Below are 22215 nucleotides of genomic sequence, written 5' to 3'. Positions count from 1 at the left end.
AATTTCCTGAACAATGATTGCAACATACCCATACTTAATAATGACTTCAATATTATTTAGGTGTTCATTTTCTTGTGTTAGGACTCATCTCACTTCTTACTATTTTCATGATTGTCAAAAGCAGAAAATTCATCAGATAAATGTATAAACATTAAATTGGGATGAATGAAAAATTGTGAATTTCAAAAATAAAAAAATAGAGGCATGGCAATGAGTTTAGTATGAGTACACTGAAAGTTCTTATAACAAGCCTTAGCATGGGCACCAGTGCACCGCCCATTATATTGTTCGAACTGCAAGTGTGTTGTAGGATTTCTGATTGGGACACTGTTTTATTTGATCTATTATGTTGTTCGAACCGCAAATGTAATTGACACAATTACTAGTTTTTTAAGCATATGGAATTGGGCAATTGAATTTTTAGGCAAACCAAATTTCTATTATGTGCTTTTAGCCTTTAGGACCGGTCTCCCTTACCAAATTTCAGAGGCCTCTCCCACTTTTTTATGCAAAAATTCCAAAAAAAAAAAAACACCACATTTTCATTTCCATTAACAAACCCATCATCTCCGCCACCTTCTATCATGTCAGTGGACTCTTTGTTCTTGCCACCCTCTTTCTTTAGGCTTGGTCTACTTGGAGTTGGAATTTTCTTATCTTGACCATTGTCTAGCCCAAACTTGAGTAGGTCCTCACGAGTTTTCAAACGTGTTATCATTGGGTTTATGAGCTACTTACCTCGTAGGGACTAAATACCCACAACCCATGTCACTTTCTTGCTTTACAAACTCCCTCCACACAATTCTCACAAGCCTTAACGCTAGCTTTCTTGGTTGTTGAGGCTACCGGATTCACCATTAGATTTCCCAGCTTCCACACTCAAGTATTAGGGTTTGTTGATAGTTAGGGAATCATAATAATGTTACTTTTAAATTTATAGTATATTATTATTATTAGGGTCGTAGTCTAAGTCCATATAAACCATGCAATTGTCTTCTGTATTTATTTATTTTGTGGTATTGACTTCGTTTTTAGCGGCTTAATTTTAGTGGTACTGCAAAGGGCAAACCAGAAAAACCAAGGTGTCAATTCATTTTTGTTATAGAGCTGCCGGTGAGCCCATTTCTAATCGAATTTGGACACATGGTGAATCAACACAAGATCCCAAACATGAACAAACCATAGACTGTGAGAAGCTTGTTGCATACATCTTAAAACAATATAATTTTTCAAGGTAGAGGTCTAGAGAGAGCAGCTTCTTATGCAATATCATCCTTGTGCACTAAATCAACTCAAACCCTGTGTTGCTATTGTGAAGATTAGTTAACCCTTCTAAACTGCAAACATTTTGTAGGAGTATAAAATTGAAGTTTTAAACAGTTTTATTCTGACATTAGTTGGTAGCTTAAACTTCACATAACAAAAACCATGTGTACTATCGCTATACTCTCAGATCTCCAACAAATAAATGCCAAACTGGCTGCTGTCAGAGAAGCTCTATAACCAAGCTAGAAGCCGGGGATTTGATAGAGTAGTAATCCTAGCAAACAAGAAGCATGCCAAAGCAATAGTTGACTAGACTACAAACAACCCCATGGACTGGCTTGGCACTAATAATAGCAGACATGGACTACAAGAGAGTAGAGGGCTTCCTTTTTTGTAACTATATGACTAAACATGCATCAGGAACTTTTGTAAACCATTGTGAGCATGTTTTATAACTTTTTTTTTTTATCTTTTCTTGGTAGTTCAAAGAAAAAAAAATGTGAGCTAGAGTCCACCTGCCCCCTAAGTTAAGATTCTAAAGGTTACTTCAAAAGCTTCACCACCCTCTTTGATATCCTCTTCATACCTAGTCTTGTCCATCTCACAGTTCAGATTTTATTTAACAGTGTACAAACTGCCACGTCACTGCAATTTAAGGGGTGGGACTCTTTGAGATTGTGTGGCAAGTGTAGCTTCTTGTGCCAGGGTGTGGCTCAAGAAACAACTTTTGAGAGATAACAAGAGAGATTGAACTTGCCCCCAACATATGACAATAGACAAGGCAGTGTCAAATTCACAAGTAATCTCTTACTAGACCCGTATACTTAAAATCTTTAAAACATTGGAAAATTCCAGTAAACAAAGTAGCTACATTAACAATAATGTGCAGCTACAACTAAGTATATTGAAAGCATGAAGAGCATGTCCAAAATGCTTGGAAGTATCTTTACTATCATCATAATAAATTTGTCCTCAAGTTCCATCCCAGCTTGATTTATCAAGCAGCAAAGGGCATGACCTGTCTTTTTCTAGCGGCATTTGGAAATAAAATTATGACAAGTCTTGGATGTTAACAATATCATTGACATGACTCAGGGTTCCTCTATAGCTTGAACCATCTAGGAAACTTTCACTCTTGTCTTTGAGTAAAAAGCATGAATATGTTCCTTCATTTCTGGGAGATTGAAAAGCATAATTGACAGGTGGATGATGCCTCCTTGAGGAACCACTCAATGACAGGCAATCCCATTCTAAATCAAAATCAAGTCCAGAGGAAAGGAGGACACCTTCAAAACCAGTATGATGATATCTCTCACCAAAAACCTTGCTCATTATATTGAGATTATGAGGAGAAAAGAAGATGCTGCTATCTTTGCATTTAGTGTCATTCTTGTGATCTTCAGCCAGAGTAAGATAGTCTGGTGCAAGTGTTAGAGCTAGAGGAAAATGGTTAAAGTCAGCATTTATATCTTCCTTGTCTTTAACTTGTTTTCCAAAATCAAGGTCATTATAGTTGACCGAATAGGACCATGGGAATGAAATAACATTTGGAGAATATGTTGACAGGAAGGATGATTCACTCAACTCTTTTGTGCCTATCCTATCATCCAGAATGTGCTGATGATAATCACCCAAGGAACTTGATGAAGGTGAATACACACTCAGCTCTGTATTTTGACAAGTATTAGAAGAGTTTCTTTCCTCTGTACTCCTGCCAAAGTCCCAACCCAGAAGAAGAGGATTTGACCCACTTTTAATCAAACATTTTTTTGGATAATGTAAGTCATCCAGTTCTTTGAGATGATTATATGCAAGAGATCCATATCTTTTAGATTGAAAGCCATAAGTGGAATCACACTGAGTGCATAGAACTGGACTTCTTCCTCCTACTTCATAATCGGTTTCTCTCATTTCATACTCGAGACATGCTATACTGGCATCGATTGGGGGAGTGTAAAAATTTGAGAGAACCCACTCTGGTGATCTATTCAACCAACAAGATGAAGGACCATCATCCAAGTGTGAAACAAGGTCAAGTTCCATATAGTTCTTCACAGGCATATGACTTAATTTTTTGAGCTGACTATGCAATTCCAAAGAAGTGAGAAATTGAGATTTGGTATCAATATCAACTTCCCTTGATTTTGATTTCTTAAAACCCTGCCAGAGAAATAATTATTCAGCTTAATCACCAACACCAACACCCACACCCACACCCAACACTAACGCCAACACCAACAGAAGAAGTGACATCCATATGGAAAGCAAAAGGAACATACGCTTTTTTTGTTGCTCTCAGGGAACAGGCGACTGAGAAGCAAAGAAACAAAATCATACCTGAGAAAATTTCTACAAGTCCATGAAATGAGGCTAAAATAAAATGAGAAAACTTATTAAATGGTCATGTGTCTAACCCCTTGGAACAGAGTTCTTCAATATGAGGATATGATGTCTCTACAACCCATTTGCGTAATTTATGTCTCTTTTTAGAAAAGATTTCTCCATGCCCATGCTGGCCCCCTAAATATAAAGACTCGCAAGCATTTAAGACTATACAGCAAAGCATTGCACCAGCATCTCTAGTTGTGAGATTTGGAAGTGGAAAAAGATTGTTATAATCTACCTTAAACAAGCAATAGAACTCCATGGGATTGCCAAGGATAAAATAAATTTTGGAATTTAAAAAAAAAATGCTTAATAAGTTGAAAAAATCTATATTTTTTTCATCCTTTCCTTCCATGATATTAGCTAACAAATAAAGCATACATAACCCCAGTATTCAACACATTGCTATATTTCTCAATATTTTCATGTATGCAGGCAGCATATACCTGCTGAGGTTGTATAAGCTTCCGGTGAATTTCCCTCTGCCAACCAATAAAAAAGTCAAAATATCATTTCAAAGTTCCGGATTCCAAATGCACGGGATATATTGCAAACTGAGCAAGTTCATTAGTGGTTCTAATTTGGCATCGTCATTTACAAAATGAGAACATTAATGAGGATATTATGACAATGTACAAAAAATCATGATTAAAGATACTACGAATCATGTAACATTAGATTATGAAGCAGAACACTATAAAGCGGTGGTGAATATTTTACTTAAGAATGTTGAAGCCTAATAGTGTTCTCTCACCTTTTAAAATACTAAAATCACAAATTCGTCTAACCCAAGCCTACTAAAATAGCATTCCTAGATGGCTTTCTAATTCTATCCATGTCAAATAGCCCCCCATAATTGTCATAGTGCATGGGCAGCAACAGATATGAATCACCAGGAATCAACTACCAAGAAGCAAGTGGTCAACAATGAAGGAAGCAGCATTCAACTCCTACAAAGCATTAGCATTATTTTAATATTTTTGCTAGGGTTTCAGAATACCAAGTGATTTCCCTAAAAGTGGTCTCAGGACAGTACAATATAACCTTTTTTTTTTCTTTTTTTCTTTTTTCAGTTTATAAGTCAGTATAACTGCATTTATATCTGCCATTTTTAAAGATGTTAGAAACGATAAGCTAGTGCATTTTGGACATCAGAAGAGGAGCTATTTCACACAACACTAAGAGGTTATAATAAAATCACAACAAGGGTGTAAAGTTTAGATTTCACATTCAAATAAGAGAGAACAATCTCCATTTATTTACAAGGAAGATTACTGTAATATTATTCAAAAATTAGGAGCAATAATTTGTTGTCATAATTTTCTTCCCTTTTTATTGATAGAATAAACAAGAAAGAAATACCAATCAGAAGCATACCACTTTACAGCACACACCTGCTTTCTTTGATGCCCCACCAAGAGGTGACAGGTGTGAGCTAAAGTTACTAGGTGTGACATTTTCAGCAAGCAATGAGGAATTGAAGTCCTTACAGCTAAATTTGACACTGTTTGGGATTCCTGCATAGTATAGAGAAAGCAAGTAAATAATCATGTCCAGACAAGTGCCTTTAAGAATGGGATAAAAAATAAATAAAAAATAAAAAAACGAATAAACCCAAATTGCAGTTGAGATGCATTTCTGAACATTTACCTCCAGAACAGTCACTAATTTTGAACTTCTTTGACTGGTTTTCTTCTTTATGTAATGTATGGGATTGGTATTTGTGGCCTGCATTTTCCTTCAATTTCTTAAAAAATGCAAATTCGGAAGTTTTGGGGTCATCGGCTGCATGTCACATTCAAATGGAATGGTTAATATTTTCAAAACACGAGTTCCAATTACTTTTGATTGGTACCACTAGAAATACAACAGAATTATGAAAATAGAGCTTGTATATATTTAAACATTTAGCACAAAGAGAAACAACATTTTTACTTCAAGAAAAGGAAAACAACAAGTTATACCAAGAACCCAAGGAATATGCAGCTCCAGAAAAGCAAAGCAATGTATGGGCAGCGGTAGAAACTTACATCTCGGACTCAGTCTTCCTTCCAATGGAGTAGAAGAAGCATTTCTTCTGCAACTTAAGGGAATATTGACATCAAGATCTGTAAGCTTTACTCTTTTCCTGCAGCTGATATCTACATGGAAATGAAAAATGAAACAAATTATTAGGAAACAACAATTTAATTTAAATGATTTTGTCGTGAAGCAGTATGCCATAGTGCATAATGGTAAGAGCAGTGGAAAAAAATTAGAGAAATAGGCCCAAGCATTTGCCTAATAACATTCAAACAAATAAATTGTACAAGGAATAACTATAACACACCCATAAAAATTCATACAAGAAATAAAATCCAAAAAAAGAATCATGATGTATATGCCAAAGAGCCCATGTCAAATCTGTTGATTAGCGTAAGAGAATGCATTTCAATAACTAATATGAAAATAATACTATGCATAAGTATTCAAGGCATAAAGAGTAATTCTAAGACTGTGATTGATTACCTATCACTTTCATATGGATCCATCACTTTTTCACTACTCACATCCTGCTACATTAGAATTATGGCAAAGTTCTAGCACAAAAGGGTGTGGTACTAGATTTTTTCAGGCATAAAGTTCAAGCCTTGGTGCATACATGCTTTCCACCAAAATTGACAAGTCACAGTTTCAAGTTTAGGAATCTACCTCGGGATACACCTTTTTTATTTATTTATTTAAACTAGTATTCTAGGGCATGAACAACAACAATCTTCATTTTGGTGAGTCATTTAAGCCATGCATCAATATCAATGCAAGCAAGAACATGAAATGGGCCAGTTAGTGATACGCATTTTTGTCTTTGTTTCTTAGTGCACCTCATTCTACACTAGTTTCCTAATTTTTCTCTATGAAATTTCTAAACCCTATTTATATATAAATCCATTTTCCGTGCCAAAAAACTTACCTAATTGAAACTTAGAACTTGTTAATTAATCTCAACTGGAACAAATTTGAACCAATTACACGAAGAAAAAAAAGAAATAGAAAAATGAATGATTTAGGAGAAGAACCTTTGGTTGATTGGGAAGTTGGACTTGGAATGCGGAAATCGGAGCTCCGAACTCCACGGAGACGACGCGGTTGTTGTGGTAAAGCTGCTCCGATGATTGGTGACGGATCTTTACGAGTAGTTTTGGAAATGCGTCGCTTCATTGTGTTTCAGATACGTAAAGATTAGTTGTTGTCTATTTGGGATTAAAATCCCTAAAATCTGAGCAGCTAGCACTTGGTCCAGAAAGAAAGGATGAGGCTATGAGGTTTCTGTGGCAAGGAGCAATGACAAGGTCCGACGGCGAGGTCCAGCTCTGTTCCGGTCAGTTTTGGACCTCTCTATCTCGTGATCTCTCTCTTGCGATCTCTCTCTCTCTGTCTCAGCTGAACTAAAATGGATCAGAGACTTTAATTTCATGGTTTAATTTCTTGGGTTTTGCTTGTTTTGGATGTTGCTCTGTTCCGGTCACTATTCCCCTTAATGTTTTCCTCCTTCTTCTTCTTTTTTATTTATTTATTTATTTTTTTCCAAATTTTTCTTATTTTCTTTTAATTCCGAATTAAAAAAAGAGGGTCATTTTAGAAGCTCTAAAGGCAGCTACTAACTAAGTTGTAACAGAGTTCTGCACTGACAAAAACTGAAAGTTAGAGGACTGAAACGACAAAACTCAAAGTTGGAGGATTGAAATGAAAAAAAATATGAAAGTTAGAAGGTCAATTTTACATTTTGTTATTAGAATTTTTTTTGTGAAGAGTTTAGAAATTTTATTGTGATAATATCGAGAGTTTACAACTAGGAAATTTAAGTTTTTTTTTAATTATTTTTTTTTGTATTTTTTTATGAGCTCCAATTGATGTGTGCATCTGGGTAAATTTATACAATCTTTAAGGACCAATTTCTTAGGACTAGGATTCCAATGAAGTTTCGAATTTCAATAAGTTTTTCAAAATTGCTTAATCGGATTGAAACTTGGTACGGGAAAATCCACATTACTCTTGGCATCCAGATTAGTAAGAATGTAGCTATTCCTATGTTTGATTTAATTGGAAATCTCTTAAAATTCATAGGAATATGAGATCATAATATTTTGTTTATTCTGAGGAATCTTAAATGAATTATTTATTTTTCTCATTCTATCCTTAGATTTGAATGTTAACTACCAAGTCTTTAAAAAAAAAAATTCCTCTAAATAAATAATGAAAAACCAAATATAAACTATTAATTATGGCAAATTCATTAAAATTATAGTTTAACATTTCAAAATGACAAATATAATACAAAAATAACTATTTAAATTCTCAAATGTTTTTATTCTTAATAATAATTTTTAAAAGAGTTTAATCCATAATAATTTGCTTTATATTGTATCTTAATTGCTTAAATAATAGGGAAAAATGGTTAGAATTGTCAATTTATAAAAAATACAATTTCCTTTAAACTTGAGAATCTGAATTCCCACCTGTTTTAAAGAGAATCCACATTCCTATTGAGAGGGGTTTAAGGGGGGAATCCAGATTCCGTTGGCATCTGATTCCCTAGCGTGATTTGCAACCAAATATGAGAATCTTTAAACATTTCTAAGAATCCTAAAACATTATTCCGTACCAAACGCCACATAAGTGAACATTACCAATTATGAGCAATTTAAGATGATATTTTTTTTAAAAGAACTCTCAGGATTCTAATATGCCTATTTTAGTTCAAGCAACTTTATGGCTATATCTTTAATTTCTTTTGTTCATAGTCGTGAATAAAAGGATTAATGAATTGCAAAATTTAAGATTACCAAAACCGTTCCAAGTCTATTGAACTATATAAAATGGTACGTTGCTCAAGTTTTGAAGATAACCTCTAAGTATATTTTTTGTAAGAACATTATTAATGTCTACAAATATATAACCACAATCTACTATGCTTTCCAAATTCTTTAGGGTAGGATCAAAAAAAAAAAAAAAAACTCTTTAGGGAACTCTTGATAAACTATGTTCTTGCCATTTCATGTTGTAAATCATGCATCCACTAACCATCGTCATTAACTTTTACAAGAGATTTATCAATAAGAACCCCTAATGGTAAGGGCCAAGATAATCCAGTATTTCTACATGATTTTCATGTATTCTTCCATTGTTTTCTATAATCATGATCATGTTAGAGGCAAGCATTCAGTTGTTCATTATAACTTAGTGTTTTCAATAAAGTTCATAACTCAATTATTATATAAATAAAGTAGGAGTTCAAGTGTTCAAATTTTGGCCGAAAATTATTCAACTAGATAAGAATTTTTAATTTTTTTTAGAAAGGTAGATAATCTTGATTGACTAATATGACATCTGCAAGCAAAGTTCTAAAAGATACATGGAACTAATTCTCTCCAAAAAACTTCGATTTTTTTATTTTTATTTTTATATCAATTTGAACATGACAACTAATTTTTGTAGTGTAATATAGTTTATGAGAAGACATTACTTCTAAGAATACTAACAGAGAGAAATCCCAAGGCTTGCAGGCTTGTCTTGCAGCTTCAACAATCCTTGCTCCTTCACACAAATGCAAAACAGCTGCTTTCATAGAAATATAGAATCCTTAACGGCCCAGCTGAAACAACAGCCATGACCATACATCTATCTCTATTTTTACAAAAAAAAAAAATTGAATCCCCTCTCCATTTCAGGATTGGTTGCCATTTGGAAGACTCCTCTATAAACGTCTGGACTTATTTTTCCACTGTCAAGGCTTTAATCTGAACTGTTAGCTAACCTGCACATAGAAACCAAACGATTACTTTTTTTTTTTTTTGATAAATAAAGGCAGCAATGCTGCTCCACAAAGCAATGGAATATGAGACCACTCGTCGACGGAGGAGCTCCACCAATGAAGGAAGAGGACCATCAACATCAACAAGCATTTATATGTGACATTAACAGAAATCAAACTATTACTATACACGACCACATTAGTTATGGACAGATCTAACCAAACTAGATTTCTAGATGACAAGAAGAAATAAGAAAGCATTTTAATAGTTCCAAACAAATAATACCCCTTTTTCATACTTCAAATTAAAGCAAGCCAAATTATACGTAAAGGAAAACAAGGAAAAATATAAGAATTAGAATTCTAGTTTATTCATTTTGAATTACCTGTCAATTTGTCATACCTTTTCTTACCAATCAGCTTGTGCTTATGGAATTCTAAATTAAGGACAACCCATATGCATAATTTTGAATTGAAAACATGGGACAAAACAATAAATTAATAATACCTTAGGCAGTAAAAGCTTTCCAGTTTTGATCTTTACTTGCTTTCCAGCACATGATTTCTACTGCCTTTAAAACACCAACAAAAACCTTTTCTTGCCATTCCTTTTTTGGTAAATTGAAACAAAGGTGTCAAAATAGCACAATAAGAAAAGAGTAGGAGTTCTCTGTTTGTTATCCAAACTAATGTTCATAAAGACTTAGGGGCAATGGTTGCTAGAGATCAAGGCTCTGCCAAAACGTCCGTCTACCTGTCAATCCCAAACATTTGCAAATTGCTGAATGTCCATCACCACAGCCTCTCTATCAGGTAACTCTGCCACCTCTTTGTTGCTTCTAAGAATACTAACAAAGAGAAATCCCAAAGCTGAATCTTCAACAATCCTTCATAAAAAAAGCCAATAAAGCTGTTGTCACAATAGAATCTTTAACAACCCAGCTAAAACAACCAGCCACAGATATGGACCTCTATTTTTACAAAAAAAAAACTGGATTGCCTTTCCTTCTCTTACCCTTGTAGCTCTCATCCAACATGGTTGGTTGCCAGTTGGAACACTCTCTAAAGGTGTGGACTTGCTTATCCTGCTGCTGTGGAGGCTTTTCTTTGTTTTTGAACTGTTAGTTACCAATGACAACAAAAAGTAATTTTACAATACTTTGACCACAATAGTGGCAGACAAAGGTTCTTTATTCACTGTTGCCTCGCTCCTATAAGTCCAAATAGACCATAAATTAGAGACAAAAGACAAAAAAAAGTACTTTAAGTTCCAACAATGGCCCCTGATGCCCTTCATACAGCTCTTCATCCAAGCCTGAATCAAGTAATGCTGAATGAAATCCGTTCTAATGGACAGATCAAAAAGCTAGATTTCTCTACATGACAAGGGGGAGGAAAATCTGGTCTAAGCTTTCAGCTTCTTGGACACAAAGGACATAAGTCCTCGGATGCCTTCTCAATTAAGGTTGTGCCAATAAGATCAATAAAAGACCTACCAGCTTGGTTTCTACAATTCCTGGTATGCAACATCCATTTTCCTTTTTCAACAAAATAAGACCCATACTTATGGAATGAGGCTTTATGAGCTTGTGAGCAACACAAACAGGAATTAGGAAAATTCTCTCAGCATCATTATGGCTATAGAGTTTTCAAATGAATATAGAATTCCCTCCGAAAGTATCTTTGACTAGGACAATTGCCACAACTTTTAGAGAACCTAAGCAATTTCATTGAACATCCCTTTGGGGAAATCTAATAAAATTGGAACCATATGCATATAATTGGATATTTATAAAGGTGTAGCATCAATTCAATAAAAATGTAACAGGGGGAAACACAAAAGAAAAGAAAGAAAAATATAACCAACAAAATACAGAGGAAAAAGATTTGTCAAATTTAGATGAGATTCAGATAATATGCAGGTCTCACCCATGCCTTTGCAGAAGCGTCACATGGGATGATCAGGTGTAAGATGTTTTTTCTAAGGTCGTTTAGAAATATTACTATTCAATACTATCTATTATTCAGTATTTGTTTTTTGGAAGAAAACAACATGAGATAGAACAATAAAGTAGTATGTTTGGCAACCAAAACCTACCAATTTTGATGTTTACTTGTTTTAAGCAGATATATTCTTCTGCATTTAAAAGGAATTTCTTGCCATTCTTTGTTCATTATAGTCAAACAGCTAGGAGTCTCATTGACAACTCTAATCAAACATAAGGTGGGCAATCCATTAATAAATGTACACTGAAGAGAAAATGATAATGCAATGACTTACATGTAATTGCTTAGCTCTTCACCACATTCCTTGTACTGACTTCACTCCTCACAATATTTAACATGGGCCATAAATTCAGGGACTCTTTCAAGCCCTCATAAGGAATGATGCTGTTGTTGCTACACTGAACTACATTACGGTTGAGATCTTCAATGTCTTTCTTGTATACCATACGCAACCCGCATTTCTGCACCAAGCTTAAATCACAGTTGCTAATTTTAATTCCAATCTCACGGAATCCATTAGCATCATATTCCCACAATGATTTTTCATCCTTCTCCAAGAAGAATTGAGGAAGCACATACGACAGCCAAATATGATTCGATAAAGCAACAAATCTATCGCTAATGCCTACTCTCAAAATATCATTTCTTTTCCTTACAGCCATATATTTTCCATTGGCACTCAAGTTGTAGCAAACTAGGTTGTGACGAATTTGATGATGTGGAAGAGGGCAAAATACAATGCAAACAGCAATCCCAATCCAATCATTACACAAATGAGAAAAAGGTTCCATTATATTCACTTCATTCCCCATACATTGATGGCTAAACCACTCTGGAATTTCACTTCCAGGAAAAACAACATCATATTTTTCCTCAAGATAGTTAGGAGAGAGTCCCTGAAACATACAAAGCATGACCCTTAGAACTATGAGAGTGAGAGAGAGAGAGAGAGAGAGAGAGAGAGAGAGAGAGAGAGAGAGACCTGAGTGGACTTTTTAATCACTGAAAAAAACAAGTCAATGAATCGTTGATTGCCAGTCAGTTTGCTGCAATTTGAAAGTAAGAGTTTTGCCTCAAATGAAGAATTTGGTCTCAACAGATCTGGTACCGTTTCCAATGAGGAGCAACCAATTCCAAAAATATAACCTATATTTAAAGGAAGCTTTGGAAAGGATTGAAGACTTGTGCAATTATTTACGAACAAATCTTTCAGAATAGATAGTTGAGCGATGCTTTCTGGAAGGCAACCAAAATTATTTCCACTTAGATCTAACTGTTGTAAAGAGAATAAGCAGGCAATATCATTGGGGATTTCCTTGAGATTGCAATTACTTAAATTCAATTTCCTCAAAGAAGACAAACCAAATAGAGAAGACAATAGCAAGCCCATGGATTCGGAACTTCTCGACATTGGATTAAAAGGGAGAAGCTGAAATCCACCAAAAGCTATTTTTTTAAAAGTTTCAAAAATAGCACTAGAAGAAGGCATCTGTCCGTTCACATCAATACTTTCACCACGCCCCAAGTTCTCTAGTAGTTTTGAGCAGCCGCAAAGATTGAGATCTTTAAGCCACGTCATATTAAAAAATGTGCTAGGAAGAGACATAAGATTTTTACAATCCCTTACATTCAATGAAGCAAGGCCACTCAAATTCCCAATTGATGTGGGTAGTTTTGTAATAGCAGTGCCATCAAAGTGAAGCTCTGTTACACGTCCCATATTCTCTCCAAATTCTGGAATTGTTTTTATTTTTGAGCAATCAGAAAGAATAAGGATCTTTAGAGACTCTATCTCAAATTTTCTTGGAAGACTTTTGAGATTTTTACAACCTTTTAGATTAAGAACAGTAAGCTTTTTCAACATCTCCCAAGACTGCAAAAAGCCATAAACAAAATAATTTTTAGCTTCAAAAATCTTATAGTTTAATGAAACTATTGAAAGAAAAATTGTAGAAGGGTAATTATTACCTTTGTGTCTGTCCAAAGTCGTTCAATGTTGCTAAAACACAGGTGAAGTTCAATCAACTTATTTGGTAGGAAACTTGTTGGCAAATTTTTTGAAGGGTATCCATGCCAATTAAGAAATCTTAAGTCATTAGGAAGATATTTGGGATCATACATGAGGTGAGAATCTTCAATTATGAGGAGTTTCAAACGATTCATCTTTGAAAATGATTCACGATTCCAGTGTGCCCCTCCTGTTCCTAGAAACGTTAAGACGATGCCTTGAATTGCTTCTGTTCCCTAATAATCATGAACAAAGTGGATTAGTGAATTGTAAAATGTATAATTACCAAAACTACTTTATGTTAAACTATGTTGAATTAATTAGGTATATTCTTGGGTTCTTTCAATAAGCTCTTACCGTATTATTTGTGAACACATTGTCAATATCTTTAGACAACCACAATCTACTACGCTTCTCAGGTTGGTCTTTTGGGCACTCTTTACGGACTATATCTCGACCCATTTCTTGGATTAAATCATGCATCCACAATTGATTGCCATGATTCTTAATAAGAGATTTATCAGCAAGAACCCTTAATCCAATTTCGGGGTAAAGCTCAAGACAATCTAATATTGCTATAATAGTTTCTTGATTTCTATAATTCAAGAAACATGCAATATGCAAGAAAATTTCCTTTTCTGTTTGTTGTAGTCCATCAAAACTTATTTGAAGTACATCAAGAATTTTTCTTTCAGGAAATTCTTTAAGCCTATCCAATTCACTTTTCCATTCATACGAACTTCTCTTGTACAAAAAGGAACCTAAAACCTCAATGGCTATAGGAAGACCATTAGCGTAATCTACAAAGGCTTGGCACAGCTCTAGATAATCTTCAGGTGGATGCTCTTCATTAAAAGCTTTCAAATTAAAAAGAATAAGAGCTTCCTCATTACTCAATCCTTCAACCTCATATGTATCATCTACTTTATATGACATTAGCAAATGCGCATCTCTTGTTGTTATGATAACTCTACTACCTGGGCCTAACCAATCATGCTTCGCAACTAATTTATTCAACTGGTCTAATTCATTTACATCATCAAGAACAAGAAGAATCTTTTTGTGAAGTAACCTATTCTTGATCATGAAAACTCCATCATCAACATCTTTTACTTTTATGTCTCCAAGATTTAAAAGATCATTCAAAAGTGTTTGTTGTAACTGAAGTATGCCACCTTTTTCATAAACTTCTCTGACATTAGAAATAAAGCTACATGCTTCAAATTGATTGGAAATCATTTTGTAAACAACTCTTGCTAGAGTTGTTTTACCCATTCCTCCTATCCCCCTAATTCCTATAATGCGAACACCATTTGACTCTATAGCTAAATGTGACATTAATTTCTCAACTTTGGAAGTTATTCCTACTAGTTCCTTGGTATCTATGAAAAGTGTATAACTTAGTTTATTTAATATCACTTTTACAACGTCTTCAATAACTTCTGCCTCCAGCCTGCAATGAAGAGAGAATAATAAGCAGTGAGTTTGAACCTTCCATGAAGGGACCCAAAGTAGAAACTTTTGCAGATATATAGCAATTTAGTTATTAAAACTGAAATCTGAACAAATAAATGTATATACAACCTATAATATAAAATCTGAATGTATCATTTAATTTAGTTTCATTCTTTAAGAAACCTAGGTTTAATTTGTGACATATACAATATATACTCTATATTAAAATATGAATATTAGCTAGATTAAAATAAAATTAATCTAATTTCATGCTACCTATGCTTCCTTGTTTGGGTGGGTTTTGAATCTGATAAGTTTTCAACCTAGATAGTACAAGCAAGTAGCAACACCAGGATTTTTTTCCCTTCTGTTAACAAAAAATAAAATAAATAAATAACGATATTTTGAATGCAAGGTTTGCTTTTATAGCACAATATGTTATCTTAAAACAAAAGTTACTTGGAGTTCCACGTAACTTAATTGGTAAAGTATTTTATCGTCGAATAAGAGATTAAGAGCTCGAACTCCATCTATCCCAAAAACCAATTTTTTTTAGAAGATACTTCAAAAATTAATTGATATCTTGGTTTGATGATTGAAAAAAAAATCATTAGAAATAGATGTCATATGTTAAAATTATATAAAACTAAATAAATAAAAACAAATGTCACATTGTGTTCCGTTGCATTTAATTGAGTTAAACATTGTCCATAAGGAATAATCAATGTCTTATAAAATGATGAAAAGTCCAACCCACGAATAGTTTAAAGGTTCCTAGTTTAACATGATTGCTTTTTTGAATTTTATTGGAATAGAATAAAAGTTTATTATTTGTCAACAAGAATAATTTTATGTTTTTCTTTCACCAAAGAATAGGTATTAAAGTTTTATATATAAGCAGCACTGCGAAGAGTTTGAACCTATAATTTTTGGTGAATTTGAGAGTTAAATGACAAATTTTTGTCTAATTTGTCTAGCGTGTTATTGATTTATTGTAAGAATAGTTTGGCTGAAATGATAACTTGTATTACATTATCTTTATGAGAGTTGGGAGTGCAGTTTTTTTTTTTTTCTCATAATTGTTAGTGAGATTTTTTGTAAATAATGTTTTGTTCACAATATTTTTACAACAAATTCTAAGTGAGAAATTATTATTGGTTCCAATTTGTGTCCACCACTAAAATAAGGCAACCAGTTATAACTTGTTACCTAGAATTTATTGTGAAATTATTGTTGTGGATGCAGCCTTTCATTTTTTTTATTAGTGTTGCCCTTGAATGTAAGCATAGAGTTTGTCAAATTATGTTAACATTTGTGTCTAGTATTGCTTTGCTTAATTTTTCTAGAGCGGCCACAAGAATTTGTAATTGCTTGAGCTACTGTACATTTCAAATTAATCACGCAATAAAAAATTGTACATGAAGCAAATATTTTGGTTGATCTTTTCATGGTTAATCTTTTCAGGGCTCCACAAAGTCCAAGTGCATCTCAAACTATTGATGCGTAAACTATGTTCTATTTTATATGTACTATTGGTGCGCATTGATTGAAGTTCATTAAAAGTAATAAATGTTATCAAAGAAAATATTTCACTTATATATTAAAGAGGTTTGTAGTTCAATTAGCATCTCTTGATATTTTTAATAGAGATGTTTACAATTCAAAATAATATTCAAATCTCCTCTCCCATAAATATTTCACTTTTATCATTAAATTGAATAAGAAAATAGGTAATAGAAATAAAATGAAAAGTAATTTAAGTTACATTGTGATAATTGATTATTCAAGACTAAGTTTACTACATAGCTTAAAAACTATGATAGATGATTAAAGTAACTTGAAAATTGTTTATCAAAAAAAAAAAAATTAACTAGAAATTCTTTTAAATTTTAAAGTAATTTAAGCTCTTATGTAGTGAACAACAAGATACATATACAGCGTGTATAACATGACTTTTATTTTTATTTTTATAAATCTTAGAGGCTATTTTCTTTTTAAAAAAAGAAATTTTATTTGGCTAAATTAAGGCCCTCACCACTATGTTTGTAATTTTACATAATTCAATTTTAAAGCTATTTTTTAAATAGAATTTTATTTTGCCTAATTATAATAAGTAATAATGGGTTTTAATTCTATTGCTACTTTATTTGTAACTAGCTGAGTTCACGCACAATGTGCGGTGTAACTCATTATTAGTTTTCTCCAATATTTCAATAAGATTTAATTTAATTGGTTGGCATCTCAATTTCTAATAGAGATATTTATATTCAAATCCCTCACTCTCAACTATCGATGTATATAAAAATAATTTCAATAACTTTCCTTGTAAAAAAAAAAAAGGTAATCTTTAGTTTTTTTATACACAAATTATAAAGACACTAAGAATAGTGTAGTGATTTGATCATAGTATATATATGTGTTTTTAAATTTAAAATTGCATGATATATTGGGTTATAAAAATAGGCATGTTTCATGCCTACAAAAAATGCAAATATCCTTCAATTATGTTTTTTACATTCTAGATTTTGTGTTAGTAAAGTTATTTATTTTTTTTCCCCTTTTTTTGGACATGGTTTCAATAGTTGCAAAGACAACTAAAATTTTAGTAAGAATACCATATTTCAAATCAATTGTTCCTCACATAAAAAAAAAAAAAAAAAATCAATGTTATCTTTCTAATTACAAAAATAAATACTACAATGTCAGCTACACACACACACACGTGTGTGTGTGTGTGTGTGTGTGTGTGTGTGTGTGTGTGTGTGTGTGTATATCACATGTCACTGAAAGGAATTAGGAAATTTAAAGGGTTAAGATTAATTTTTAATGAATTCACAAATATTTAATTTTTTTTAAATTTTTGTCAAAGCACTTTCTCAAAAAAAAAAAATGTCAAATCAACTAAACATGAGGAATAATGTCATATTGTAAATCTAATATTCTTATTCCAACTAAAAATTATTTCTTAAATAAAGTTTATAAAAATAATCTTATAAATTCATTTAAAATAAATAATTAATACACAACTACAGATAATAAGTATATACATTTACTCTATTAGCTAATTCAATGAACTAATAATTTGATATAAATGTAATCTCTTTGAAGTAGAAGCCTAAATAAAAAGAATTTTAAGGAATGCGCCACTTGGCACAACCCAATGCTCTCCTACATGAGGTCTCTACTTTTATATATATATTGATTGTTAGGTTCTACATTTGTGTTGGCTAATTCCTGTGTTAAGTTTTGATAAGTGTCAGAGAGGGTTGTATTTAAATAGTTTTCTTAGTATCAAGCCAAGGAGTAACGTTGAAGAAATCAAGTTTGAGAAGACTCACTCGAGCGAACTTCATACAAAAGTTTACGAACTCTCGCCTGACATTCTATCGGCCCAAACTTAAGTAAGTTTGCTCAATTGTGATTTCAGTAAGAAGTCAACTTTCTTTTCTAGTCTAGCAACTTAAAATTTTCAATGTTACTACTCCCTGACTTGATACTGGGAAAACTATTTAAAGAGAGCCTTCTTGCATTAAGCCTAAATAAAAAATCCCTCCCTATGCTTTTACAATCTTGATCCTAATTTGATTTATTGCAAAACCACAAAAGTTGTTAACCAAACTAGTGTGTTCATCAGTTTTTCCATCCAAAAAGTTCTTTAGACTTTAGACCATCAAAGTTTTGATAATTTGAAACAAGTTCGCTTGTTGAATTGGCTGGTTTGTTTTTTATTTATTTATTATTTTTTAACCAAATCTGTATGCTCTTTACCGTTTTCATTGCTTTTAGATTTTGGTGATACTTGTAGTGGCTGTACAATAGATCAAATTATTAACTCTGAACTTATATGAAATTTGATTACGGTCAACATATTAATCCATTGTTCACGCTATTTGGTTCCAAATCATATTTTTAGTAATTATGTTTGGTATTATTCTAAAAATTTTTAAAAATTAAAAAACGATACCCTCTTTATCATTCTTATTTTTTCTCCCACTTTCCAACACTTGAGATTTATTGTGAATCTTCTTATTTAACAATTTTAACCTTATCATATTCTATACTTCAAATTCTATCATTTTATTTCAAACTATGTAATGAGGTATTTCTTGGTAAAGTAAAGGATGAAACCATCGAATCTTACTCTGTTTATACTTTATAGTAATAAAAATTACCTATCACATTGTAAGGGTGGATTTAACACAACATATATTATAGTCAAAATATTGTATTGTTGATGATGTAATTCATGGTATATATAGCAAAAGTCATTTGAAACATTCCAAAAATTTCAAATTCCATTACCTATCTTGTAAATGCCATCCGGAGAAATTGGCCACTTCACTCAACATAGCCCTCCAAGTTTGCACCTTTTCCATGTTGTCCTTCAAACATTCTTCATGCTCAGCAAAGGCTTGTGCAATAGTTCCAATCTGTTTGCGTACATCAGATGGATCCACATCATAAAATATAGGTAAAACTATCATTCCCATCACTTTCATACATTGAATGATCTTTGTAAGTTCATCCAAGCACCATGTCGAAGATGCATAGTTTTTTGAGAGAACAACAATAGAAATTCTCGATTCTTCTATTGCTTTCAAGAGCTCTACTGAAATAAATTTTCCTCTCTCAAGCCTTTCATTATCTCTAAAGGTGAAAATACCCGAGCGTTGCAAAGCAGCATATAGATGATCTGTAAAATTATTACGTGTGTCCATGCCTCTGAAACTAAGGAAAACGTCATATATCCACCGTCTTGAAGAAGAAGATGATGAGGTCAACGGTGAGGCTCCTTGGGTACTCATTGAAGCTAATGGAAATATGTTGGTAAATTCTTGAGCCACAATAAGGATAAAAAAAAAAAAAAAAAAGTTAAAAAAACAATTTGAAGGATGTGTGTAGAAAGTAAAATTACTAGGGAAGAAGAATATGATTTAACGTGGATTTTTTGAGAAAAGATAAATAAAAGAGATAAGATGTGTCTGAAAACTTACAGATTTAAGGAATTGCAGCAGTAGGTGTAAAGCTCAAAAGCAGCTTGAAACAACGCGGCCTTCTCCAACCTTTTCTTTTTCCCTTACTAAGTACTAACTAAACCAGTTGTTCTTGAAAGCAAGTATTTATTTCCCACTAACATGTAACAATTGAACCCCTTTTCATTTTCCTTTCCCACTAACATGTAACAATTGAACCCCTTTTCATTTCCTTTAAACAAAGTAGGTGCGCAAGTGGTCCTTTGCTTCCAGGAATCTTCCTGTCAAAACAATGATCAAAAATTATTTTTAAATGTAGTGATTCTTTTATTATAAATATATACACCGGGGATTAACTCAATTATTTTTAATTGAAATGATATTCTCCATGTAATTGGTTCATTAAAGGGCTGATCATTCACATCCTCTAACTGTTATGGGTTAAATCAACAAATTCTTTATATTTTTTTAATTTTTTGTTAAAAGCATTGTAGCTCAACTAATTAAAATTTTTTTATAAGATCTAACTTACTTCCAGTACTTTTTTAATTAAAATCTCATTTTTTTTAATAAAAAATTATCACATCACCCACTAACTACATAAAAAATGAAGATTAAAACCTATTACTACTTGTCATTGTTATTTAAAATAAAAAAAATATCATTTAAAAAAAATACTAAAGGTAAATCAGATCCTAATAAATATTTTCAATTAAAATATTAAGATATAAATCCTTTCTCACCTAATTATTGATTTATGAAAAGAAAAATTAAAAAGAAATCATTTTTCATTCCCGTTGCCCTCTCCTTCTAGGCATCTCCCAAGTCAAAAGCAAAACCGAAAGTTATCAAATTTATTAAAATAATAATAATAATAATAATAATACTAAATAAAAGAGACCTACGAAGACTTTTAGTCTTTTGGTAAAAGTAGGGTATACAATTGGCCATTCCTCTCTTCCTTGCTCCACACATCCCAAATAGAATCAGGCAAGGAGCGCATATTATTACAACAAACAACTAAAGATCTGAGAGGAGTTACAAATTTAACTAAAGCATTTGAAAATAAGAGCTGGGAGAAAAAAACATCCATAGAAAGAAGCTTTGACATCATTTATACAGTGTTTTACGAATTCAAAACCCCTTTTTGTTTTTTGACAATAGGAACCAGATCAAGCATGAGGATCAATCTCCAAACCTCCTTTTTGTTTTTAGAACTTTAAAATGTCAACAACTTAAGTGTGTCCAGCAAATAGACTCTAAATTAGTGTTGCTACTTGCTACTCCCTTACTCTTAGGACATGAATGCAGGCAAGTTCAATATCCTAATGACCCTAGTGGCCACCATCTGTTTCGAAGGAATAAATCGTAGCGTATTCTTGATAAATCTTGAACCACTAAGTAGTTCCATTGCAATTTCAAATTGAAGTAAAATAAATTAGAGGTGCAAAAAAAAAAAAAAAACTTTGTTGTGGATATTTTATTTCAAGGAGGGAAGTAGAAGACATGGATGTGTGCAAGAAAAGTAATAACTTACAAATTTGGAGAATTGCAGAACTTTTGTGGTTGTGAACCTCTATAACCTCTTGAAATAACACTTCTGGATACGGTTCTAATTTAAAGAACAACTTTTTATTTTATACTAGTATTTGTTTTTGTTCCTAGGCAATGCTCTCGAAAAACGATTACAAACCTTATCTTTTATCCTCACTACCCCAACTGTTTTTTTTTTTTTTTGGTTACTAGTCTTGACTATTCTCGAACGCCTTTATTACTCTTGAGTCTTGACTTTGCCTTTTTAGGTCCTTAAGCGTGGCACATGAGATAAATTAATTAATTGAACAAAGTTTGACTAGAAATTTAGTTGTAGCCTAGGTTACAATTCTTACTTAATAAAATTAATATGACTATATTTTTTGAAAATTTAGCCGTTGTATTATGTATGTTCTTTAAATTTTTAACAGCCAATTGGATTTTATTTACTATTCGATTTATAAATTTTTTTTTATGTATAATTTTAGACTAAAAATTTAAAATTTAAATATTTGATTGATAACATACCTATTTATTTTTTATCTTTTTAAAAATTTTGCAAACATGAAAGATATAAGAAAAAAAAAAATGTAATTCAACCGTGAATTTATCAAAATTTACATCCAATAAAAAAATATTGAGTGAAGTTGCAGTTTTAGAATATAAATAAGTTTGTTTAGGTAATTTTTTTTTATTTTTTTATATATAATAGAAATTCTACTTTAGACTGATTTAAGTGTATATGTGTGTGAAGCTTCCTTTTAGAAACTTGAATCCCATCTCATGTCCTCACACCC

General features: G+C 32.3%; 3 protein-coding genes across 7 annotated transcripts in view; all 3 read right to left on the bottom strand.

Annotated features, from left to right (window-relative positions):
- Positions 1–7137, bottom strand: part of LOC142619592 (uncharacterized) — a 72045-nt gene extending 64908 nt beyond the window's left edge. For 2 of the 3 annotated variants that reach the window (XM_075792743.1, XM_075792745.1), the window contains exons 1-4: positions 6708–7137; positions 5682–5792; positions 5302–5436; positions 5029–5168 (exon numbers count right to left, since the gene is read on the bottom strand). In XM_075792743.1, coding sequence (XP_075648858.1) covers positions 5029–5168; positions 5302–5436; positions 5682–5792; positions 6708–6849 — 528 coding nt within the window. In that variant the 5' untranslated portion in view covers positions 6850–7137. The remainder of the gene's footprint in view (positions 1–5028; positions 5169–5301; positions 5437–5681; positions 5793–6707) is intronic. The other variant, XM_075792746.1, reaches the window with a different exon arrangement.
- Positions 2068–4008, bottom strand: LOC142619593 (uncharacterized). Its single transcript, XM_075792747.1, has 2 exons — positions 3546–4008; positions 2068–3426 (listed from the first exon to the last, which is right to left on the bottom strand). The coding sequence occupies exon 2, from the start codon at positions 3325–3327 to the stop codon at positions 2317–2319; it is 1011 nt and encodes a 336-aa protein (XP_075648862.1). The 5' UTR covers positions 3328–3426; positions 3546–4008; the 3' UTR covers positions 2068–2316.
- A 1919-nt stretch (positions 7138–9056) lies between the features above and the next one.
- LOC142619589 (disease resistance protein Roq1-like) lies at positions 9057–21592 on the bottom strand. 3 transcript variants are annotated; one of them, XM_075792740.1, is made up of 11 exons: positions 21423–21592; positions 19907–20166; positions 19621–19746; positions 19215–19342; positions 13815–14910; positions 13418–13693; positions 12432–13322; positions 11724–12345; positions 10458–10653; positions 9951–10329; positions 9057–9445 (listed from the first exon to the last, which is right to left on the bottom strand). In XM_075792740.1, the coding sequence occupies exons 3-8, from the start codon at positions 19654–19656 to the stop codon at positions 11734–11736; spliced, it is 3039 nt and encodes a 1012-aa protein (XP_075648855.1). In that variant the 5' UTR covers positions 19657–19746; positions 19907–20166; positions 21423–21592; the 3' UTR covers positions 9057–9445; positions 9951–10329; positions 10458–10653; positions 11724–11733. The 3 variants fall into 3 exon arrangements, with proteins under 3 accessions (XP_075648855.1, XP_075648856.1, XP_075648854.1); XM_075792741.1 differs by having other exon boundaries at positions 19621–19722; XM_075792739.1 differs by having other exon boundaries at positions 19215–19746; positions 21423–21590.
- Positions 21593–22215: the final 623 nt, after the last annotated feature.

This window comes from Castanea sativa, chromosome 12, assembly GCF_040712315.1.
Source record: "Castanea sativa cultivar Marrone di Chiusa Pesio chromosome 12, ASM4071231v1".
NCBI lineage: Eukaryota > Viridiplantae > Streptophyta > Magnoliopsida > Fagales > Fagaceae > Castanea > Castanea sativa.
Note: the sequence above shows the minus strand (reverse complement) of the source record. Positions and strands in the feature narration are given on the sequence as shown.